At 40.5% G+C, this 17402-nt stretch overlaps 1 protein-coding gene across 3 annotated transcripts in view; it reads left to right on the top strand.

Annotated features, from left to right (window-relative positions):
• Nucleotides 1-17402, top strand: part of REPS2 (RALBP1 associated Eps domain containing 2) — a 100639-nt gene that overhangs the window by 58457 nt on the left and 24780 nt on the right. For all 3 annotated transcript variants that reach the window (XM_042459032.1, XM_042459031.1, XM_042459033.1), the window contains exons 13-14: nt 896-938; nt 6125-6261. In XM_042459032.1, the coding sequence (XP_042314966.1) occupies nt 896-938; nt 6125-6261 (180 nt within the window). The remainder of the gene's footprint in view (nt 1-895; nt 939-6124; nt 6262-17402) is intronic.

The raw sequence follows: 17402 nt of genomic DNA, 5'->3' as shown, positions 1-17402 counted from the left end.
ACTTAGCAATTTGCACTGCCTAAAAAAAAGCAGTATAAAATAAAAGGTTGTTTATTCCTGAACATGAAAGATGTGTTTTTTTAAATGTGAAATACACTTGGTGAGCCTTCAATATACGTATGTATTAGTGCTGTTAACTAATGGCATATAGCACCTTTAAAATCTTAGATTTGGAAGGGGTCACAAAGACCATCTAGTTCAACTCAATGCCATGTAAGAATATACTGGTAAAGCATGCCTGAGAGACGTCAGTTCAACCTCTGTTTAAAGACCTCCGTAGAAGGAGAATCTACCACATGCCAAGGCAGTCCATTCCATTCTCATACTGGTCTCACAGTAAAAAGATTCTTCCTAATATTTAGGAATATTTTCTTATAGTTTGAATCCATTGATTTGTGTTCTAGAAGATTTTCATACCAGTGAGATAAGTGCTGGTAAAAAGCCAGTAAAATGTCAGGGAAGCGCAGGTGTATGAAAGCCTGACACGTTTCCCAAATGGCAGGGAATCGTCCCCTCACTTCCAGCATCCCTGAGTCATTTGGGGAGCAGCAATTTCCTATGAATGGAAACTTGGCATTCATAGGAAATTGCTGCTTCTCAAATGATTGAGGGACACTGGAGGCGAGGGGACGATTCCCTGCTGTTTGGGAAGCACATCAGGCTTTCATGCACATGTGCTTCCCTGACATTTTATCAGCTTTTTACCAGTGCTTATCCCATGGTAAGTGCTGGTATGAAAATCTTCCTAGTCTCTGGAGCAGCAGAAAATGAGCTCACTCAGTCTTCTACATAACATGGCATATTTACTGTAATTTATCTTGATGGATCAGTGGTAATGATAAGAGGTTTGTTTTCCAGGGGAAATAAATCTTAATAAATGATCTTTGTGTTACAGTTGCTCAGGAATCAAACACAATCAAAGCAAGACCACGGTCTAGGTAAGGAAGTGAGTTTCTCATTTCTTAGCAGTGTTCACTGCTCTTGCTTGCTACTATCCTCACAGTATTCTTTGAACAAATTATTTGAAAGCAGTGAGGTTTTATCTTTTCACTTTATACATTTAGATACAAAAATTGCTTGCCCAAGGCCCCATTCATACTGACCTTTTTGCGCTGGAAGGAACTGGGAAGATCCCCCCCCCCCCGAATCCCTCCAGAAGCAAGTGCCCACCACCTCAATCAGGGTATTTTAACCCTGAATGCTCTCGGAGAAATCGGTTTAAAATGAAGGCGCCTTTGCTGTCAATCAAACTCAGTTTCGTTTTCGTCATTGGTGATGTTTCCCCCGGCTCCCTCCTCCTCCTCTTCCTCCTCCGAGATTGTCCTCAATGGCCCCCTTCTTTCCCTGCACCCATTGGGCAATCGGAATTGTGCTTCCCCCCTCCTTTTTTTTAAAAAAAAAACCAGGCGCCAGTATGCACAGATTTTGTCAAATTTAAAAACCTCCTGTGTGTGTGTGTGTGTGTGTTGTGGGTATTTGGGTCACTGCAGGTTATGGATCTTCCCTTGGCCCCATTTTCAACCCCAAAATGCAATCTAATGCCATCCCTGCATCCTGCATCCTCCCTCCTTGCCACCCCAGAGTGCCTCATACACATGTAATAATTAATTAATTAATTAATTCCTCACCTCGGAATGCCATCTCTGCATCCTTTGCTTTTCCTCGGCTACCCCTGAATTCCTTACAGACAGTAGTAAAAGCATTCTGTATCAATTTGCCAAATTGGAAAGAGAAACGTTTGTAACATTCGCATTGTAGCATTCACATAGAAAGAAAAGCCTCCTTTTTTAATCATAGTCTACTCAATGTATGTATGTTTTTGTAAACATGTGTTTAATGTTTTTGTAAATGTATATATGTTTGTCTTCTTTGATATTTGTTTTTCAAAATAATAATAATAATAAAGCCTCCTGCAAAGTGCCTTGCTTGTGGAAGCAAGGAAATGAAAGGGAAAGTGAACAGGCAGGCAGCCACATTCTATCTATATATCTATCTACCTGTAGCAAAAAACATGCGCATAGTCTGTAAAAAATTATAATAAAAAAAGAAAGAGCGAAAGCTGCTTGGTGCGAGAGGGAAGCTTGTTCCATTCTGTGCCCTCCCTCTGACCTAATTCCCTCCCCTGAATTGACCTTTCGTCCTGCTCCTTCCTCCTCCTCCTAACACTGTTTTGTTTAAAAAAAAAAAGCATAATAAATATAATGGAAGCTCACCTGCTATAGATTGCCAGCTGTCCATTCAGGACAAACTGAGAATCTCAAGGAGAATCCCAAGCAACATCTAGTGCTTCTGTCTGCCAAATAGCACCTTAGATGGAAACCGGCTACATAGGTTTTGAGAATGATCTAAGTGGTACAAACCAAGTGAATGGGAAGAACCATTAGAAAATGTGTAATAGAGAACATGCTTGCTTCAAGGAGACAACTGGAGAAAAAAGATATAGATAATGTGAAAAGTTATTTAGGTGTGCAACAACGATATAAATAGAATTAACTAGGTGAAGAATCATACTCTGGGATTAATATTTAGGCAAGTCTTGTGAGCCATTTCTAGTGATATACATTTTATTATCAACATTTAATTCTTACTAAAAAATAGAAACATGAGTCAACAGTATTCTAGTAGGTGCTAAGACCAGTTGACACCTCACATTTAAAGACATGTAGTGTTCTGGGCTTTCATCAAGGATTTCCTTCATCCTATTTCAGCTAGCCATGTTTCTGGAAAAGCTGTTTGGGGCATCCTTGTAAAGCTCATTTACCTTTCTTACCTCTGATACCAAATGTAAGGGCCTCCAACTGTCCCTCAGCTATGGCACCAAATGCTGGGACCTTCAGTATGCTCTCATGGTTCCTGTGTGAGATTTTATTTGTATAATTCCACCACTGGGCACAAATATCCTTGAATTGCTGTTGCCACTGCTATAGCATCAAATGCAAGGACTTTCTAGATGTCCATGGTCTCTGTGTGAGAGACTTCATTTGTATAATCCCACCAGTAGGCACCACCATCTTTGAACCACTGATGCCACCACAGACCCTATAGGGTTGCCATATTAAAATTTGGACACCTAATTTACATATTATAAAAATATTCTATTTATACAAACCACTCAAATTTACATTCTACTTAGGCAAATTAAGCACATTAGTGGTTACATTTTGTCTTCCACTATGTTTAAGCTTTATACTATTTTAAAAGTTAGGACTCATCTGACAGAAACAGTATAGATCGACATTTAAAGTGCTGTATAGATCAACATTTAATTTGTGGCATGTTTTTTTTCAGTGGGGGGTTGCCATTACCATTCTCTGAGGCTAGTCATAGTAAACCCAATGAATTTTGCATCTGAGTAGTTCTGTTTAGGACTGTGGTGTATTCATTTGTTCAATCTGGAGGGAAGCAGGCAGTGTGAAAACCCAGGTGACAGACCAGATCCTGAAGCATCTCCCCCATTTTTGACTCTATCCCCCTCTCCTTAAGGCTTGAGTGTTTTCAGGATTGCCCCCCCCCCTCAATATCTTTAGTCCCTGCATGCCTCTTGCCAATCCTGCTCCCCATCTATAGCTGTTATTTCTCATCCAAAATCCAAACCACCATCCCTTAAATTAAGCCATCTGAATAGGAGACAACACAATAGATTTACCTATACTGTGTAGAGAAGTGAATATTTTGTACTTTCACCCCTTTTTTCTTCTGCTACTTTTCACCGCCTTGTCCTCTTAATCATTCTGTCTCAGCTGAGCTCAACCCAAAATGAAATGGGCCTTTATTTATGTTTTAACCCAGGGGTAGGCAACCTGCGGCCAGCGGGCCGGATGCGGCCCGGCAAGGCCTTGGGACCGGCCCCAGCCCGGTCCTGCCGCAGATTGCCGCCAGGGCCTTTGGCCTCTCGCGCGCAGGGGCAAGGGGGCAATTGTTTATAGACACCTCAGAAACGTGCATTTATATTAAAAAAATTTAAAAAATCAGCAAATATTTTTGCGTGCCCTCCACTTTTTTTAAAAAAAAGTGTCCACCATTTGAAAATGTTGTCCTACATTTGTCCCGGTTTATTTATTTATTTAAATTTTTTTTAAAAAAATTATTTAATTATTTATTTTTTGGCTTCGGCCCCCCAGTTGTCTGAGGGACAGCAACCCGGCCCCCAGCTCAAAAAGGTTGCCTACCCCTGTTTTAACCAGTTCTCTCTCTCTGAGGCAGAAGGGGAGTCCAACAGGAAAGAGGGAGAGAAGACAAAAGAAAGACACACTCAGCCTTACTGCCCATTCAGAATTTAAAGCCATAACCCATGACTGCTGCAAGCTATTCTCACCAACTCCCAGGCTCCCTTTTCCCCTCCGAGCCAGTACTGTTACTGTTGCCGCTCTATAAGCCACTCTAAGTCCCAGTCTTGTGGAAAGGGCGGTATGATGATGGGGATGATATAATCACTACCAAGAGTAGGCTTCTAGTGTTAATAGGGCTATCATCACCTGCAGAAAAGAATAAAAGGAGAGGAGGGGAGTTTCAGTGCAAAGAGTGGAGACTGAGGTCTCTGACAAAATGCAGCCTGGAACAAAGGAAGAATCTGGGATCTGCTTCAAACATGCCCAGCTAGCTGGGACATTTTTTTAGACCCTCCAATCTGGGATATTCTTGGTTTTCCAAGACGTATGTGAACCCTAACCCTGTGTGAATGAATTCAATCATGCCAATAACATGACTGTAGCATTCTCAAATGTAGAATACAAAAAGTAATTTCTTAAAAAGAGGTTCAACATATAGTTAAAGATTACTTATTTAACACATCTAAATCCTAATTGATTAATTTGGACATTCATATGTCTTACTCACTGGCTGACATCTACTTAACCTTTTAAACATTTTCAATCATTCTGCTAATCACCAGTCATTTCCAACATGCCACATACTCATGCCCCTCCCAACAAATCACGTAGCTTATTACATTTAGTACACATCACATACATACTGTGTTTGTGTGTGTTGAATATGTATGTGCCTTCAAGTTGCCTGTGAACTTAATGATAACCCCATAACTTTCATAGAATTTTCTTAGGCAAGGAATACTCAGAGGTGGCTCTACCAGTTCCTTCATTCAAAATATAACATACAGCACCATTGTTGTTGTGTGCCTTCAAGTCTTTTCCAACTTATGATGACCCTACCCCGGGGGTTTCTTGGCAAGGTTTGTTCAGAGAGTATTTGTCTTTGCCTTCCTTTGAGGCCTAGGAAGTGTGATGTGTCCCCCTTCTCCCAGTGGGTTTCCATGGCTGAACAGAGATTTGAACCCTGGTCTCCAGAATTGTTGTTCAGTGATCAAACCACTGTGCTACAATGACTCTTGTACAGCACCATACTTTTCCTTAATTTCTCTAATATCCACTACAACACTATGCCCTTGAAAGACCTCAATTCACAAGCCTCAAATGGAAAGTTAATAAAGTTTGGAGACCCACTTGGGCCACATCCTACTGAATACTGGGATTTGTGCTTTCGTGAAGGGACTATAGCTCTCAGGACAAATTCTAAATAGCTCATGAAACTACATATCATAGAATTCTACAAGACATAACCATGGTAATTAAAGTAGTATCAAAGTGCTATAATTGTGTGGTGTAAAGAAATAGTCAGTAATTGTGAATTTTTCACAAAAGCTGTAACTTCTGAATCCGAGCAAGACATGCATTGGAAGAGGGGCAAGGATAGAGATTAAATTGGCAAACTGCCAGTAGAAAATAGACTTTGAGGGATGTATCATACAAATGAGAGCAAGCATGGCGAAATGGTTTGAGCACTGGACTATACCTCTGGAAATCAGGGTTTGATTCCCCGCTTGGCTGTGGAAGCCCACTGGGTAACTTTGAGCAAGTCATATACTGTCAGCCCCAGAAAATCCAATGGTAGGTTCACCTTACGGTTGCCATAAGTTGGAAGTGATTTGAAGACACACAACAACAACAATCATAGACTGTAAGCAGACAACCTGGAGATGTGTTGTTTCCAAATGAGCCAAGCTATTGCCCTGTTAAATTCCTCTGGTGCTTGTTTACTACACTCTTTGCAGTATGCATAAAAACACCACTAACATTTCCCCTTTTAATATTGTCTTCTTTTCTCCAAGGTCTTACTCTAGCACATCTATTGAGGATGCAGTGAAAAAAGGGGGAGAACCACCAACTCCCCCACCAAGGCCACAGAAATCACATTCCAGAGCATCCTCCTTAGATCTAAACAAAATCTTCCAGCAAAACACTCAAGGTAAAGTTGCATAATCCTTTAAATTATACTTCTCCAGGATTTTAATGATCAGTTTAAACTTCAGTTCAATAATGAGTTTATTCTTCAGCTTAAAAAGAACAGAAGTATCTGTATGCTGTATATCTTCCCAGCTGTTTGTTCAGGTACTAAGAACTGGTTCACATGCATCATCTATTTATGCCTGCAGCATCAGATGAGTATATGAATAATAAAGGAAGTCATTCCAGGTCTTCCATATAACCCACTATTGATTCAGGTTCTCAGTGCTTTTCAGTGGAGTCATGAGGAAACTAAAAATCAAGTAATGTATGTGTTAGTTTTTTATGTATATTAGTGTATTGTGGAATTATGTATTCCTCTGTGTGCATCCCAAAAGGAATTACTTAACATTCAAGTCAGGCTTCCATTGCTTGAACAGATAGGCTTGTCAAATTATCAGTTTCTGGACTGTCACAGAGTGGTAAGAACCTCTAAGGTCAGGTTTCTGAGGTTCTATCCAATGAGACTGTGTTCTGCTCAACCAGCCTCCTACATCTCACTAAAGGCAAAACTGGCCAGCAAGGTACAATGGCACTGAGTCTGAGCCAGGGGAAACCCAGACACTCATGGGCTATATCTGTATCCACAGGCCTGGAGTCCCAGACAGTAATTAGAAATAGTAACCTGTGACTTGATAACCTACAAGGCTGAAAGGCAAAATTTTTTGATCATTTGTTATTTGCATACACATGACCTTTCAGAATTCTCTCAGTCACAATCATTTTCACTTTGGAACTTTATTGAGTTCACTTGGGAATTCTCCTTGATTGTGTTTTCTCCACTATTCAAATGTCCTGAAGTGTTTTGGGGAGGGGTTTCATGCAACAGCACTTTTTCCTTACTGAAAATATGTTTTCTGTGCAAGAAGCAGTGTTTTTTGTGTAGGCATTTTGAGGGGAGAGGTGGGAAATGGTGTGTGTGTGTGTGTGTTTTCTGCACAGAAAAAAATAATTTTGACAGTTTTGAATACAGAAAGAATACTGTGCCAAAAAAGAATGAGAGAGAGAGAGAGAGAGAGAGAAAGAGAACTTGCTCATGCTGTGCAGAAAATACTACAGTAATTATTCATCCTTCCACAGGAAAATGAACTAAGAGAGGATTTACATCCCTAGATTGGGGGTGGGCACTAGCTAGGCATAGGGAAAGGGCCTGCATTGTCTCCTATCAACCTTGGAGGATGACACTACCTCTACCTTAACATTTAATTTGCTAGAAAATGACCCCTCCCCCCCAAATTCACATGTAGTCTGGATCAATTCCTTTGTATAAAAAACTTGAGGTTAAAACACTCCCGGGGAGGCTGAAAATGTGGTGTGGGAGCAAGAACCATATTGGTGATTCTGGGGTCTGGACAACCCTTCCCCCCCAAAAAAATGGGGAAATCATGTGTTCACATGGACTGCATTCTCCCAGCCCTGCTGTAAATGTATATTGTAATTGGTGATATCTCTGTCAAATGAGGAGTGTTGTTATTTCTGTAAAATCTTTGATTTTTTTTCCTTGTAAAAAATCTCAGAGTAACCCATATCTCCATCAGAGGTTTGTCCTTTTTTAAAGACAGAAATAGTTTTGCTTTTCCAATCTCATTGGTAAAGAGCTTACTGTTTAAGCTTCTGAAGTATATTTCGGAAGATGATGAAAAGAAGACTAGGTTCCTTTTATTATCATCTCCTTCTTCCTCTGTTTCCTCCTTTGAGATAATTGAAGTTTGTTGTTATGTCTGATTTGGGCAAACCATTATCACCACTGACCATTGTTTGCCTCCAAACAAGAGCATATTTCAAAACAGTTTCAGTCTTTGGTTTGGAATTAGATTGGTTAATGGCAACTATGGTTTGCTTAAACTAGATGTCATGAACTGTGGTTATCTTAGACCAGGGGTAGGCAACCTGCGGCCTGCGGGCCGGATGCGGCCCTTCGAGGCCTTGGGACTGGTCCCAGCCTGGTCCTGCCACTGATTGCCGCCAGGGCCTTTGTGCAGGGCCAAGGGGGGCAATTGTCTATAGACGCCTCAGAAACATGCATTTATATTAACATTTTTTAAAAAATCAGCAAATTTTTTTGCGTGTCCTCCACTTTTTTTAAAAAAGTGTCCACCATTTGAAAATGTTGTCCTACATTTGTCCCGGTTTATTTATTTATTTAAATTTTTAAGAAATTATTTAATTATTTGTTTTTTGGCTTCGGCCCCCCAGTTGTCTGAGGAACAGCAACCCGGCCCCCAGCTCAAAAAGGTTGCCTACCCCTGTCTTAGACCATCAAATGAAGAAATAAGGGCAATATCTTTTGGAAGAAAAGGTACTTGTGATGAACATTCCCTGTTCAGGATATCTGAACTGAGTTCAGTGTGTCAGCAAGTCTCTATGAATTTGGTTTCCTCAGGTACAATTAAGAAAAAATAATAATTTGATTTATGATTGCAATTCCAGGAGCTGTCTTCCATATCCTATCCTCTAAGTATTCAGAATAATTTTTCACTTCACAGATTATTACCTGTGAATGGTAATAAAGTAAAACCTTATTCTCAAACAGTCTGTTTAAACATTTTCACACATCAACAAAGTCAATCATTCTGTCCACAGTGGCTATAATCTGGAGTACTTTAGGGTTTCCAAGAGAAAAAAAGAGCCTGCCATGGTATGAGATTGTCCATCTATCTTCTGTACATCTGTATAGTAGAGAGTGCTGCACTGGTTCACTAGTATGCAGTGAACCAAAAAAAAGCACCGATGAACAAATTTGTCCATGTTCCTTTCTGTGCTCTTCTCCTTTGCATACCAAAAGGGAATGTTTTCTAGTTTCAGCACTATTTCCACCTGACCCGTCTTCTTCTTCTTTTGCAAACTGTGCAAACAGCTGTTTAATTTCTTGAAATGAAAAGCTGGTGCATGCCAGCAGTTTGCCTCATGCAGTATTCCTGTGCTAAGTCCCTTTTACTCATGCTGTGTTTTAATAGACTGATTGGTCAGTATATTAAATTAAGAAAGGTAGCAGCCCATACTATAATAATAAATAAATAAAATTTTTATTTATATGCCGCCCTTCCTCCGATCAGGGCGGCTTACAACATATTAAAAATACAAACTGTTTACAATAAAACACATTAAAAACAAACCAACAGTAAAAGCCCCAAAGCCCAACCTCTTGGCCACGAAAGAGGAGGGAGGCCCATAGGATATTTACTCGGGGAATGCCTGTTGGAATAGGAAGGTTTTAAGGTCCTTCCTAAATTGGGCCAGGGTAGTGGACGAGCGGAGCTCTGTGGGCAGCGCATTCCAAAGGGCTGGGGCAGCTATGGAGAACGTCCTCCGAGTGGTGGAGACTAATCTAGCCCCAGGCACCTTCAGTAGCTGCTGCCCGGACGTTCTGAGGATGCGAGGCGGAATGTACGGGGAGAGGCGGTCCTGTAGGTATCCTGGGCCCAAGCCATTTAGGGTTTTATAGGTAATTACCAACACCTTATATTGAGCTCGGAAGCGAATGGGCAGCCAATGGAGATCTTTTAATACTGGTGTTATATGGCTGGTCCTGGAAGCGCCAGTGACCAGCCGGGCTGCCATGTTTTGCACCATTTGCAGCTTCCGAGTTTGGTATAAGGGTTGCCCCATGTAGAGTACGTTGCAGAAATCCAGTCTCGAAGTTACCAGAGCATGTACAACAGTTTCTAGGTCCCTCTGGGCCAGGTATGGGCGCAGCTGGCGAATCAGCCGAAGCTGATAACAAGTGCTCTTGACCGTCGCATTCACCTGAGCAGTCAGGTGAAGCGACGAGTCAAGAAGCACGCCCAGACTGCGCACGGAGTCCTTCACAGGGAGCGTGACCCCGTTCAGGACAGGTGGAACCACCGCCATTCCTGGACCAGGGGAACCTATCACTAGTACCTCCGTTTTCTCTGGATTCAATTTGAGTCGGTTTTCCCTCATCCAGCCCATTACTGACTCCAGACAGGCCACGAGAGGAGAGACGCCATCCCCAGTCACTACATCAGTCGGAGACATAGAGAAAATGATTTGGGTGTCATCAGCGTACTGATAACCCCGCGCCCCATGTCTCCGGATGATCTCTCCCAGCGGTTTCATGTAAATGTTAAATAGCATGGGAGACAGAATGGCCCCTTGAGGGACCCCAGTTTTAAGGGGCCTCTCATCGGAGCACACGTCTCCCAGCTGCACCATCTGGGACCTCCCGGAGAGGTAGGAACGGAACCACTGGAGCGCAGTGCCCCCGATCCCCACCTCTGCGAGGCGCCCCAGAAGGATACCATGGTCTATGGTATCGAAAGCCGCTGAGATGTCCAAGAGTACCAACAGGGACACGCTTCCCCTGTCGATGCTCAGACGGAGATCATCGACCAAGGCGACCATGGCCGTCTCAACCCCGTAACCCGCCCGGAAGCCAGTTTGAAATGGGTCCAGATAATCCGTTTCATCCAAGACCGCCTGAAGCTGGATCGCAACCGCCCTCTCGATCACCTTTCCCAAAAATGGTAGCAGCGAAACAGGCCGATAATTATTATGTACCAGGGGGTCAAGGGAGGGCTTTTTTAGGATCGGTCTTACTATGGCCAATTTAAGATCCGATGGAAATAGCCCATCCCTTAAAGATGTATTAATTATCCGGCGTAACAAAGATGTTACTGCCGGCCCCCCCTGGGCCGCTAACCACGAGGGACAGGGATCAAGAGAGCAGGTTGTTTTCCGAACACTTCCGAGGATCTTGTCCACATCCTCGGTACTCACCAACTCAAACTGATCCAGTTTAACATAGTCCACGGAGGCTCTGGACACTTCTACCCTAGGTTCTGCTGAAATGTCGGCGTTCTAGTCTTTCAAATTTTAGATGGCTGGATAAAAGCAGCAAAAATAATTCACAGTACAGTGTTACCCCGGGATACGAATGCGCCGCCTTACGAAATTTCCGGGTTACGAAAAAATCCAATTGAAAAAAACTGTTCCGGGTTACGAAGGTTATTTCGGGTTACGAAAAAATTTTTGGTGCTTTTCGGCGCTTTTTCGCACCAAATCGCGGCTTTTCCCCATTAGCGCCTATGGGGTTTCGGCTTGCGAAAGCCTTTCGGGTTACGAAAGCGGCGGCGGAACGAATTATTTTCGTAACCCGGGGTAACACTGTATACTTAAAAATATTTGTTTGAATTAAGATACAGGATATAATCCTGCGAGAAATAAATCACCAGGAACAGATGGCATAGCAGTAGAGCTGTTTCAAACAACAGAGATAATACGTATTCTAGTCCTAATAAAAATCTGTCAACAACTATGAAAAACTATCTCAATATACATACCAACCCCCAAGAAAGAGGACAGAAGAGATTGTATAACCACAGGGCCATTGAATTAATTTCCCTGCAAGCAAATTGATGTTCAAAATACAACAAAGACTTTTACCAGATATGGAACAAAACAAACCCAGATGATCCTGCTGGGTTCAGGAAAGGAAGAGGCACTAGGCATCATATTGCAAACATACATTGGATAATAGGATAATGGAGTGAACCAAGAATTTCGAAAGAAAATCAGCCGGTGATTCTTTATAGATTATAGCAGAGGCTTTGACTGCACAGATGACAAAAACTATGGATCATTCTTAACGAAATTGTACCACAACATTTGATTGCCCTGATGCATAACCTGTTCTCAGGAAAAGTGGCTACTCTTGGGACAGATTGGGGTGGCCTGGGGGGGATCAAACCAGAAGACATTAATTAAACATTCATAACTGAAGTATCATATGGGCAATTTAAGATATGCAGATGGCACCATACTATTAGCAGAAAAAAGCTAATGCTTAGCATGATTGCTGAAGAAAGTAAAGGAAGTGGAAAGAAAGCAAAAATCATTACCACAATTAGCATAGCAAGTACATTTCTGTACCGCTTACCAATGTACTAAGCGGTTTACTAAGTGTAAGCTAATTGCCCTCAACAAGCTGGGTACTTATTTTAGCGACCTACAGGAGGATGCCAGGCTGAGTCGACCCAGAGGCCCTGGTTGATATTGAACTGACAACCTAATAATAATAATAATAATAATAATAATAATAATAATAATAATAAAATTTTATTTATATACTGTTTTTCCATTGATCAAAGCGGTTTAACAGCATATATAACATACAATATAAATATTAAAACATGAATATATTAAAAATCCCCCCATATACAAATAACAAAACCATATCTCATGCCAGCTCAGCAGTGCTGTCAGGAGGGGAGGGAGGGCATACAGAAGTCAGGTTTGTGAGTGGCTGCAGTAGGCATTTAACCACTGCACCACTATAAATTTAAAAGAGAAAACAAAGACACTGCAATAGTTGAAGATATTCCATACTTTAGCTCAGCCATTGATCAAAATGGAGACTGCTGTAAAGAAATCTGAAGAAGGCTAGGACTTGAAAGGGAAGCTATAAAAGAACTAGACAGGATGCTGAAGTGTTAAGACACATCATTGAATAATAAAGTTAGGATTGTCCATGCCATTGTATTTCCTGTTTCTTTATATGATTGCAAAAGCTGAAAAGTGAAGAAAGCTAATAGGAAGAAAATCAGGTCATTTGAGATGTAGTGTTGGAGAAAATTTCTGTGACTTCCATAAACTGCTAAAAAGACAAATAAATGGATCCTAGAGCAAATCAAGAATTACCTCTCCCTAAAAGGCAAGATGACTAAAGTTGGACTGTTGTACTTTAACTATATTATGAGAAGACATGACTTACTAGAAAATGCAGTAATGGTTGGTAAGGTAGAAGGCAGTAGGAAAAGAGAAAGACTGCATTCCAGATGGATAAACTCAAGAAAGCCACGGCCTTGAGTCTGCAAGAGTTGAGCAGGGCTGTTGATCTTGGTGAATGTCTCTCATTTATGGGGTCACCATAAGTCAAAGTTGACTTAAAGGCAGGTGACAACAGCAAAATATAATTCTGCGTCATTATGTATGCTCAGTTCCACTGACATCAATTGTTTTATCCTTAGAAAATAATAGCAAAGTGCAAGAGAAAGTGAAGACATACTAGAGTCCTTTCTTACTTTTCTCTTTACTGCAGTTCTGAACCCTATGAATGTAGTTCATTGTTGTTGCTGGGAGCTGTTATGGTAAAAATTAAATAAATGATCCAGGTGAGTACTTGTAGCTCATCTGGGATGATACAGAATGGGTTTTCTGGAAGACTGCATGATTTTAACCATGGATTACAGAGAATAAAAAGAGAATGCCAAAGTGAAATATATCTACTGCCAAGTATAAATTTGGAGTTATGTTGATATCACATAAATTAATAGTTGAGTATGAAAAGAGTGAACAAAACCTAGTCATTAAGCTGTGGTTTTCACCATCTACCAATGCAGGAATCCTTTTTTAAATACAGAGATAATATTCATCAAGCATATGAATGCACATGAAATAGGAATTGAATATGCACCTGGGGTTTTCCATTAGCCTTCTATGATAGCAGAGGAGAGTGAGACATAGGTCCCACCTGGAAAATGTAAATAGGAGGGCTGAATGTGCTGGTTTGTCTAGTTTGCTTTATGGGAGAAGGCTGCTGATAAAATGTAACAGCCCCCTTCAGCAAGACTTGTACAAGTCCTAAATAAATGCACATGTACTGCTATCTCTTGTTACCCTTAAATACCACCACAAAGCCAAGTATCTGAAGAATGATTTCAGATTCTAAAGCAGGAAACTAAACCAGAAATTAATGTAGAATACTAGAACTTAGTTATGGAAAAGTACAGATGAGAAATAAGTAAAATACTTTTTCCTGGGTAGTATTTATCAATAGAAACATATTCGCAATGCATTATTGTAACCTAATTGTTCATAAATGTTAATACAGTAGTTGTTTTAATCCTTAATTTAATATTTAAAACATTGTTTCTGTGCTGACACTGCTGTTTCTTATAATATAAGCTTTTGATCCCAGCATTTGATGTTCTAGGGGACAGTAGACAAAAACTATTTAGGCAAATATTAATATGTCCATAGTCACACTAAAATGAGAAAAGATAAAATAATGGATTTATTGGCATGCTGTGCATTTTTGTGGAATACTAAAATGCAAATGTTAGTTACTATGTGCCAATGTTTTATGTAAGATGAAAGAGAAAGATAGGCTTCAGTCTGGTGTTAGTATTTAGTTGCTGCTTCCTAAAAGCAGCTTAAGGCATTTCATCTCCTTTGCTCTTTCTATTTTAGTGGTTTTGCATAACACCCTTTGGACTGAAGGAATATACTGTATAATTATCTCAAATTTTAAGTATAAGCATTTAGTTATAAGCATTAGAATACAGATGGGTAAAGATACATACAAATGTAGCATCCATTTCCAGAGATTTATTATACTTCCAGAAAATGCCCACCAGCTTCCACAGCAATGTTGCACATATTCCTTTCCTTTCCTTAGAAACAGAAATGCTTAGTTGCTGTAGCATCTCACACACCTTAAAGCACACAACTTTACATTTGTGCCTGTCATTTACATGTCAATGGGCCAAGATAAGCAGAAAGGAACAGTATTTCCAGTACTTTGCTCCTAAAAAACCCAAAAAATAAAGGTTTCTATATATTTTGCATTTTTGCATTACTATAAAATCCCAAAGTCATAACTTCTGCAATGAATATTTTGCAGTTATTTAAGCTCCAAAATGTACACACTCAGCTCACTGGTGTCTTTAGCATAGTACAATGACAAATCCACCACAGTTCTGCACTGCCTACCTTTGTCTCTTCTATATAGTACTTTATATATAGATGCACACACAAATATAACAGTGTCCCCCTTTGGAAGCTGTTTCTGCTGATACTTTGTAGGAAGAGCTTTGGAGTGTGCCTGGGAATAGTGCTCACATAAGCGTGACTACTTTCAAACAGGTCAAAGATATTCTGAAACAGCAGGATTTTATGAATATTTCATGAATAGCTTAAGTTTAGAATTTTAGGATTAAGAAAGCAGGAAACTGGGTCAAATATGCCTGGTCTTGAGCATTTTGCTTGCCTAGAGTGCTGAATGCTTAGATACAACAGGTTTTTTTCTCCACAGCTGCACATGTTGTAGCATTTATTTATTTGTGTAGCCTGTTAAGAACAAATCAGTTTTAAAGAGGGAATGTTCTGCAGTAGTACATTCTGTAATGTTGGCAGTGCTACAGAAATAACTACCTATGAAATCAGAACTTGGATGAAGTCTCAGCTCATTTGTCTTTTTTAGTATTAATCAGCCTTCTTTGGCGGCAGGGAGAGTGAGGTCAAACTGACCACAAAAATGAAGAGTTATTGTTCAGGATATAAATCAGTAAGCACACTCAGAAGCCATGCTGAGGGCCACATTGCCCCATTTTCACCTCCTCTAGGCAATTGCAACAAGTTGTTGCAGCAGCCATTTTAAGCAACAAGAAGTAACAGTGCATCACTTCCAGTTACCTGTCAGGCCATGGGGTGTATATGGCATTTTTGGGGAATGGAACCCCCTGTCCCAACAGCATATAACATCCTGCAAATTATGGAGTGTGGAGTTGAATCATTGAAATGTTTTCTTGGCTAGATTTTTTTTTGGGGGGGGCTAGCGCTTGGGAGGGGGCAGTGGAATTTCAAGTATAAATCCTACCTCTGGTATAAAACTTGCAAGAAAATATTGGTGTAGCCTTTATAAAAAAAATAATTCTTGTACTGGGATCTATCTCCATGTTTCTACACCTCTGATCAGGGCAGCACCTTTATCTAAAAGATTAGTGGCCATTTTCACAATTGTTGAATCCATTTTGTCTACTTGCATATTGTTAGTGTGTGTGCGTGCAAGTTTGTGTTCCTTTTTGTTCTGCTTTTTATGGCAACATTTCCTCAATAAAACAATTTCTTTCCCTGAGAGCTTCTTTGTATAAACTTTTTGATACCACTTACTGTTAAGGAAAAGCAACATGGCATATACAGTGAATGAAATAAAACTTGTATGTGAGAGTCAGGATGACTCAGCAAAAGCAATTAGGAGCCACACAGGTGTAAAAGGTAATGTAATTAACAAGTCCTAAATGCCAAGGACAGAACTGCAAAGTGGATAATTGGACACACCTGAGAATTGTTAAAGTGGACAAGGTAAAATGATGAAATCATTAATTATGGGATGAACCAAGAGAACCAATGAGAATGGTTGTACACGCCCACTGGGTGGAAACTGACAAGAGTGGGTGGTATTTTCCAATGACTATAATAATGGCTATGAATCCCAATGTATTTTGTGGGTAGTAGTGAGGAGTTGTATTGGAGTATTGTTGGATAGTTTTGGAGCTGTATATAGTAGAATAAAGTAGATCTTTTATATAAGACTACTGAGTTGTCTGGTGTCTTGGGTGAAGCTACAAGAACCAGCTGGATCCTGGAGAAGTGTGAAGACTTCTGTGGAAGCAAGAGTGAGAAGGCTTGGAGAGTTTGTTGGGGTCTTCAGCCTATTCTCTGTAACTCTGCTGCTTTAGAGCAAAGCTTTAACCACTGACCAAAACTGGTCAGCGCCGGTGCATAACAAGGTGGTGAGTTCGAGCCAGAGGTGAAGAGCTACAACTCCCATCATCCCTGACACTTACACTTGGTAGTACCTTTCTTTACTTGCATATGCAGTTAGGGATTTTATCATATGGGAAAAATCAGGGTGGATGGGTGGGTTAAACAGCGATTATCCCGTGAAAATCATGCAATCGTGATTAACATTTTCACACACATTGCGATTAAAGAGCCATTATCCCAGGAATAAACAGGCAATAAACAGCAACAAATCATTCACAGGATTTGGCCATGAATGATTTGTTGCTGTTTTATTGCCTGTTTATTCCCAGGATAATGGCACTTTAACTTCAATGTCTTGTGAAAAAGTTAATCGCAACTGCATAATTATAATGGGATAATTGCTGTTTAAATCCCCCATTTTTCCCATGTGATAAAATCCTAGGTTGGACTTCATTAGCTGTTTTCCACTTAAATACAGTACATTTTGTAGCACTGCAGTCACTGTTTTCAGACAGCTGAAGACCACACATTGCTTACTAAATCATGAGCATCATGTCAGATTAAGTCTAGGGTTGTCTTTTCACTGGTCAGTTC

The sequence above is a fragment of the Sceloporus undulatus genome, chromosome 3 (assembly GCF_019175285.1).
Source record: "Sceloporus undulatus isolate JIND9_A2432 ecotype Alabama chromosome 3, SceUnd_v1.1, whole genome shotgun sequence".
Taxonomy (NCBI): Eukaryota; Metazoa; Chordata; class Lepidosauria; order Squamata; family Phrynosomatidae; genus Sceloporus; species Sceloporus undulatus.
The sequence above is the reverse complement of the archived record's forward strand: the minus strand, read 5'-3'. Positions and strand labels throughout refer to the sequence as shown.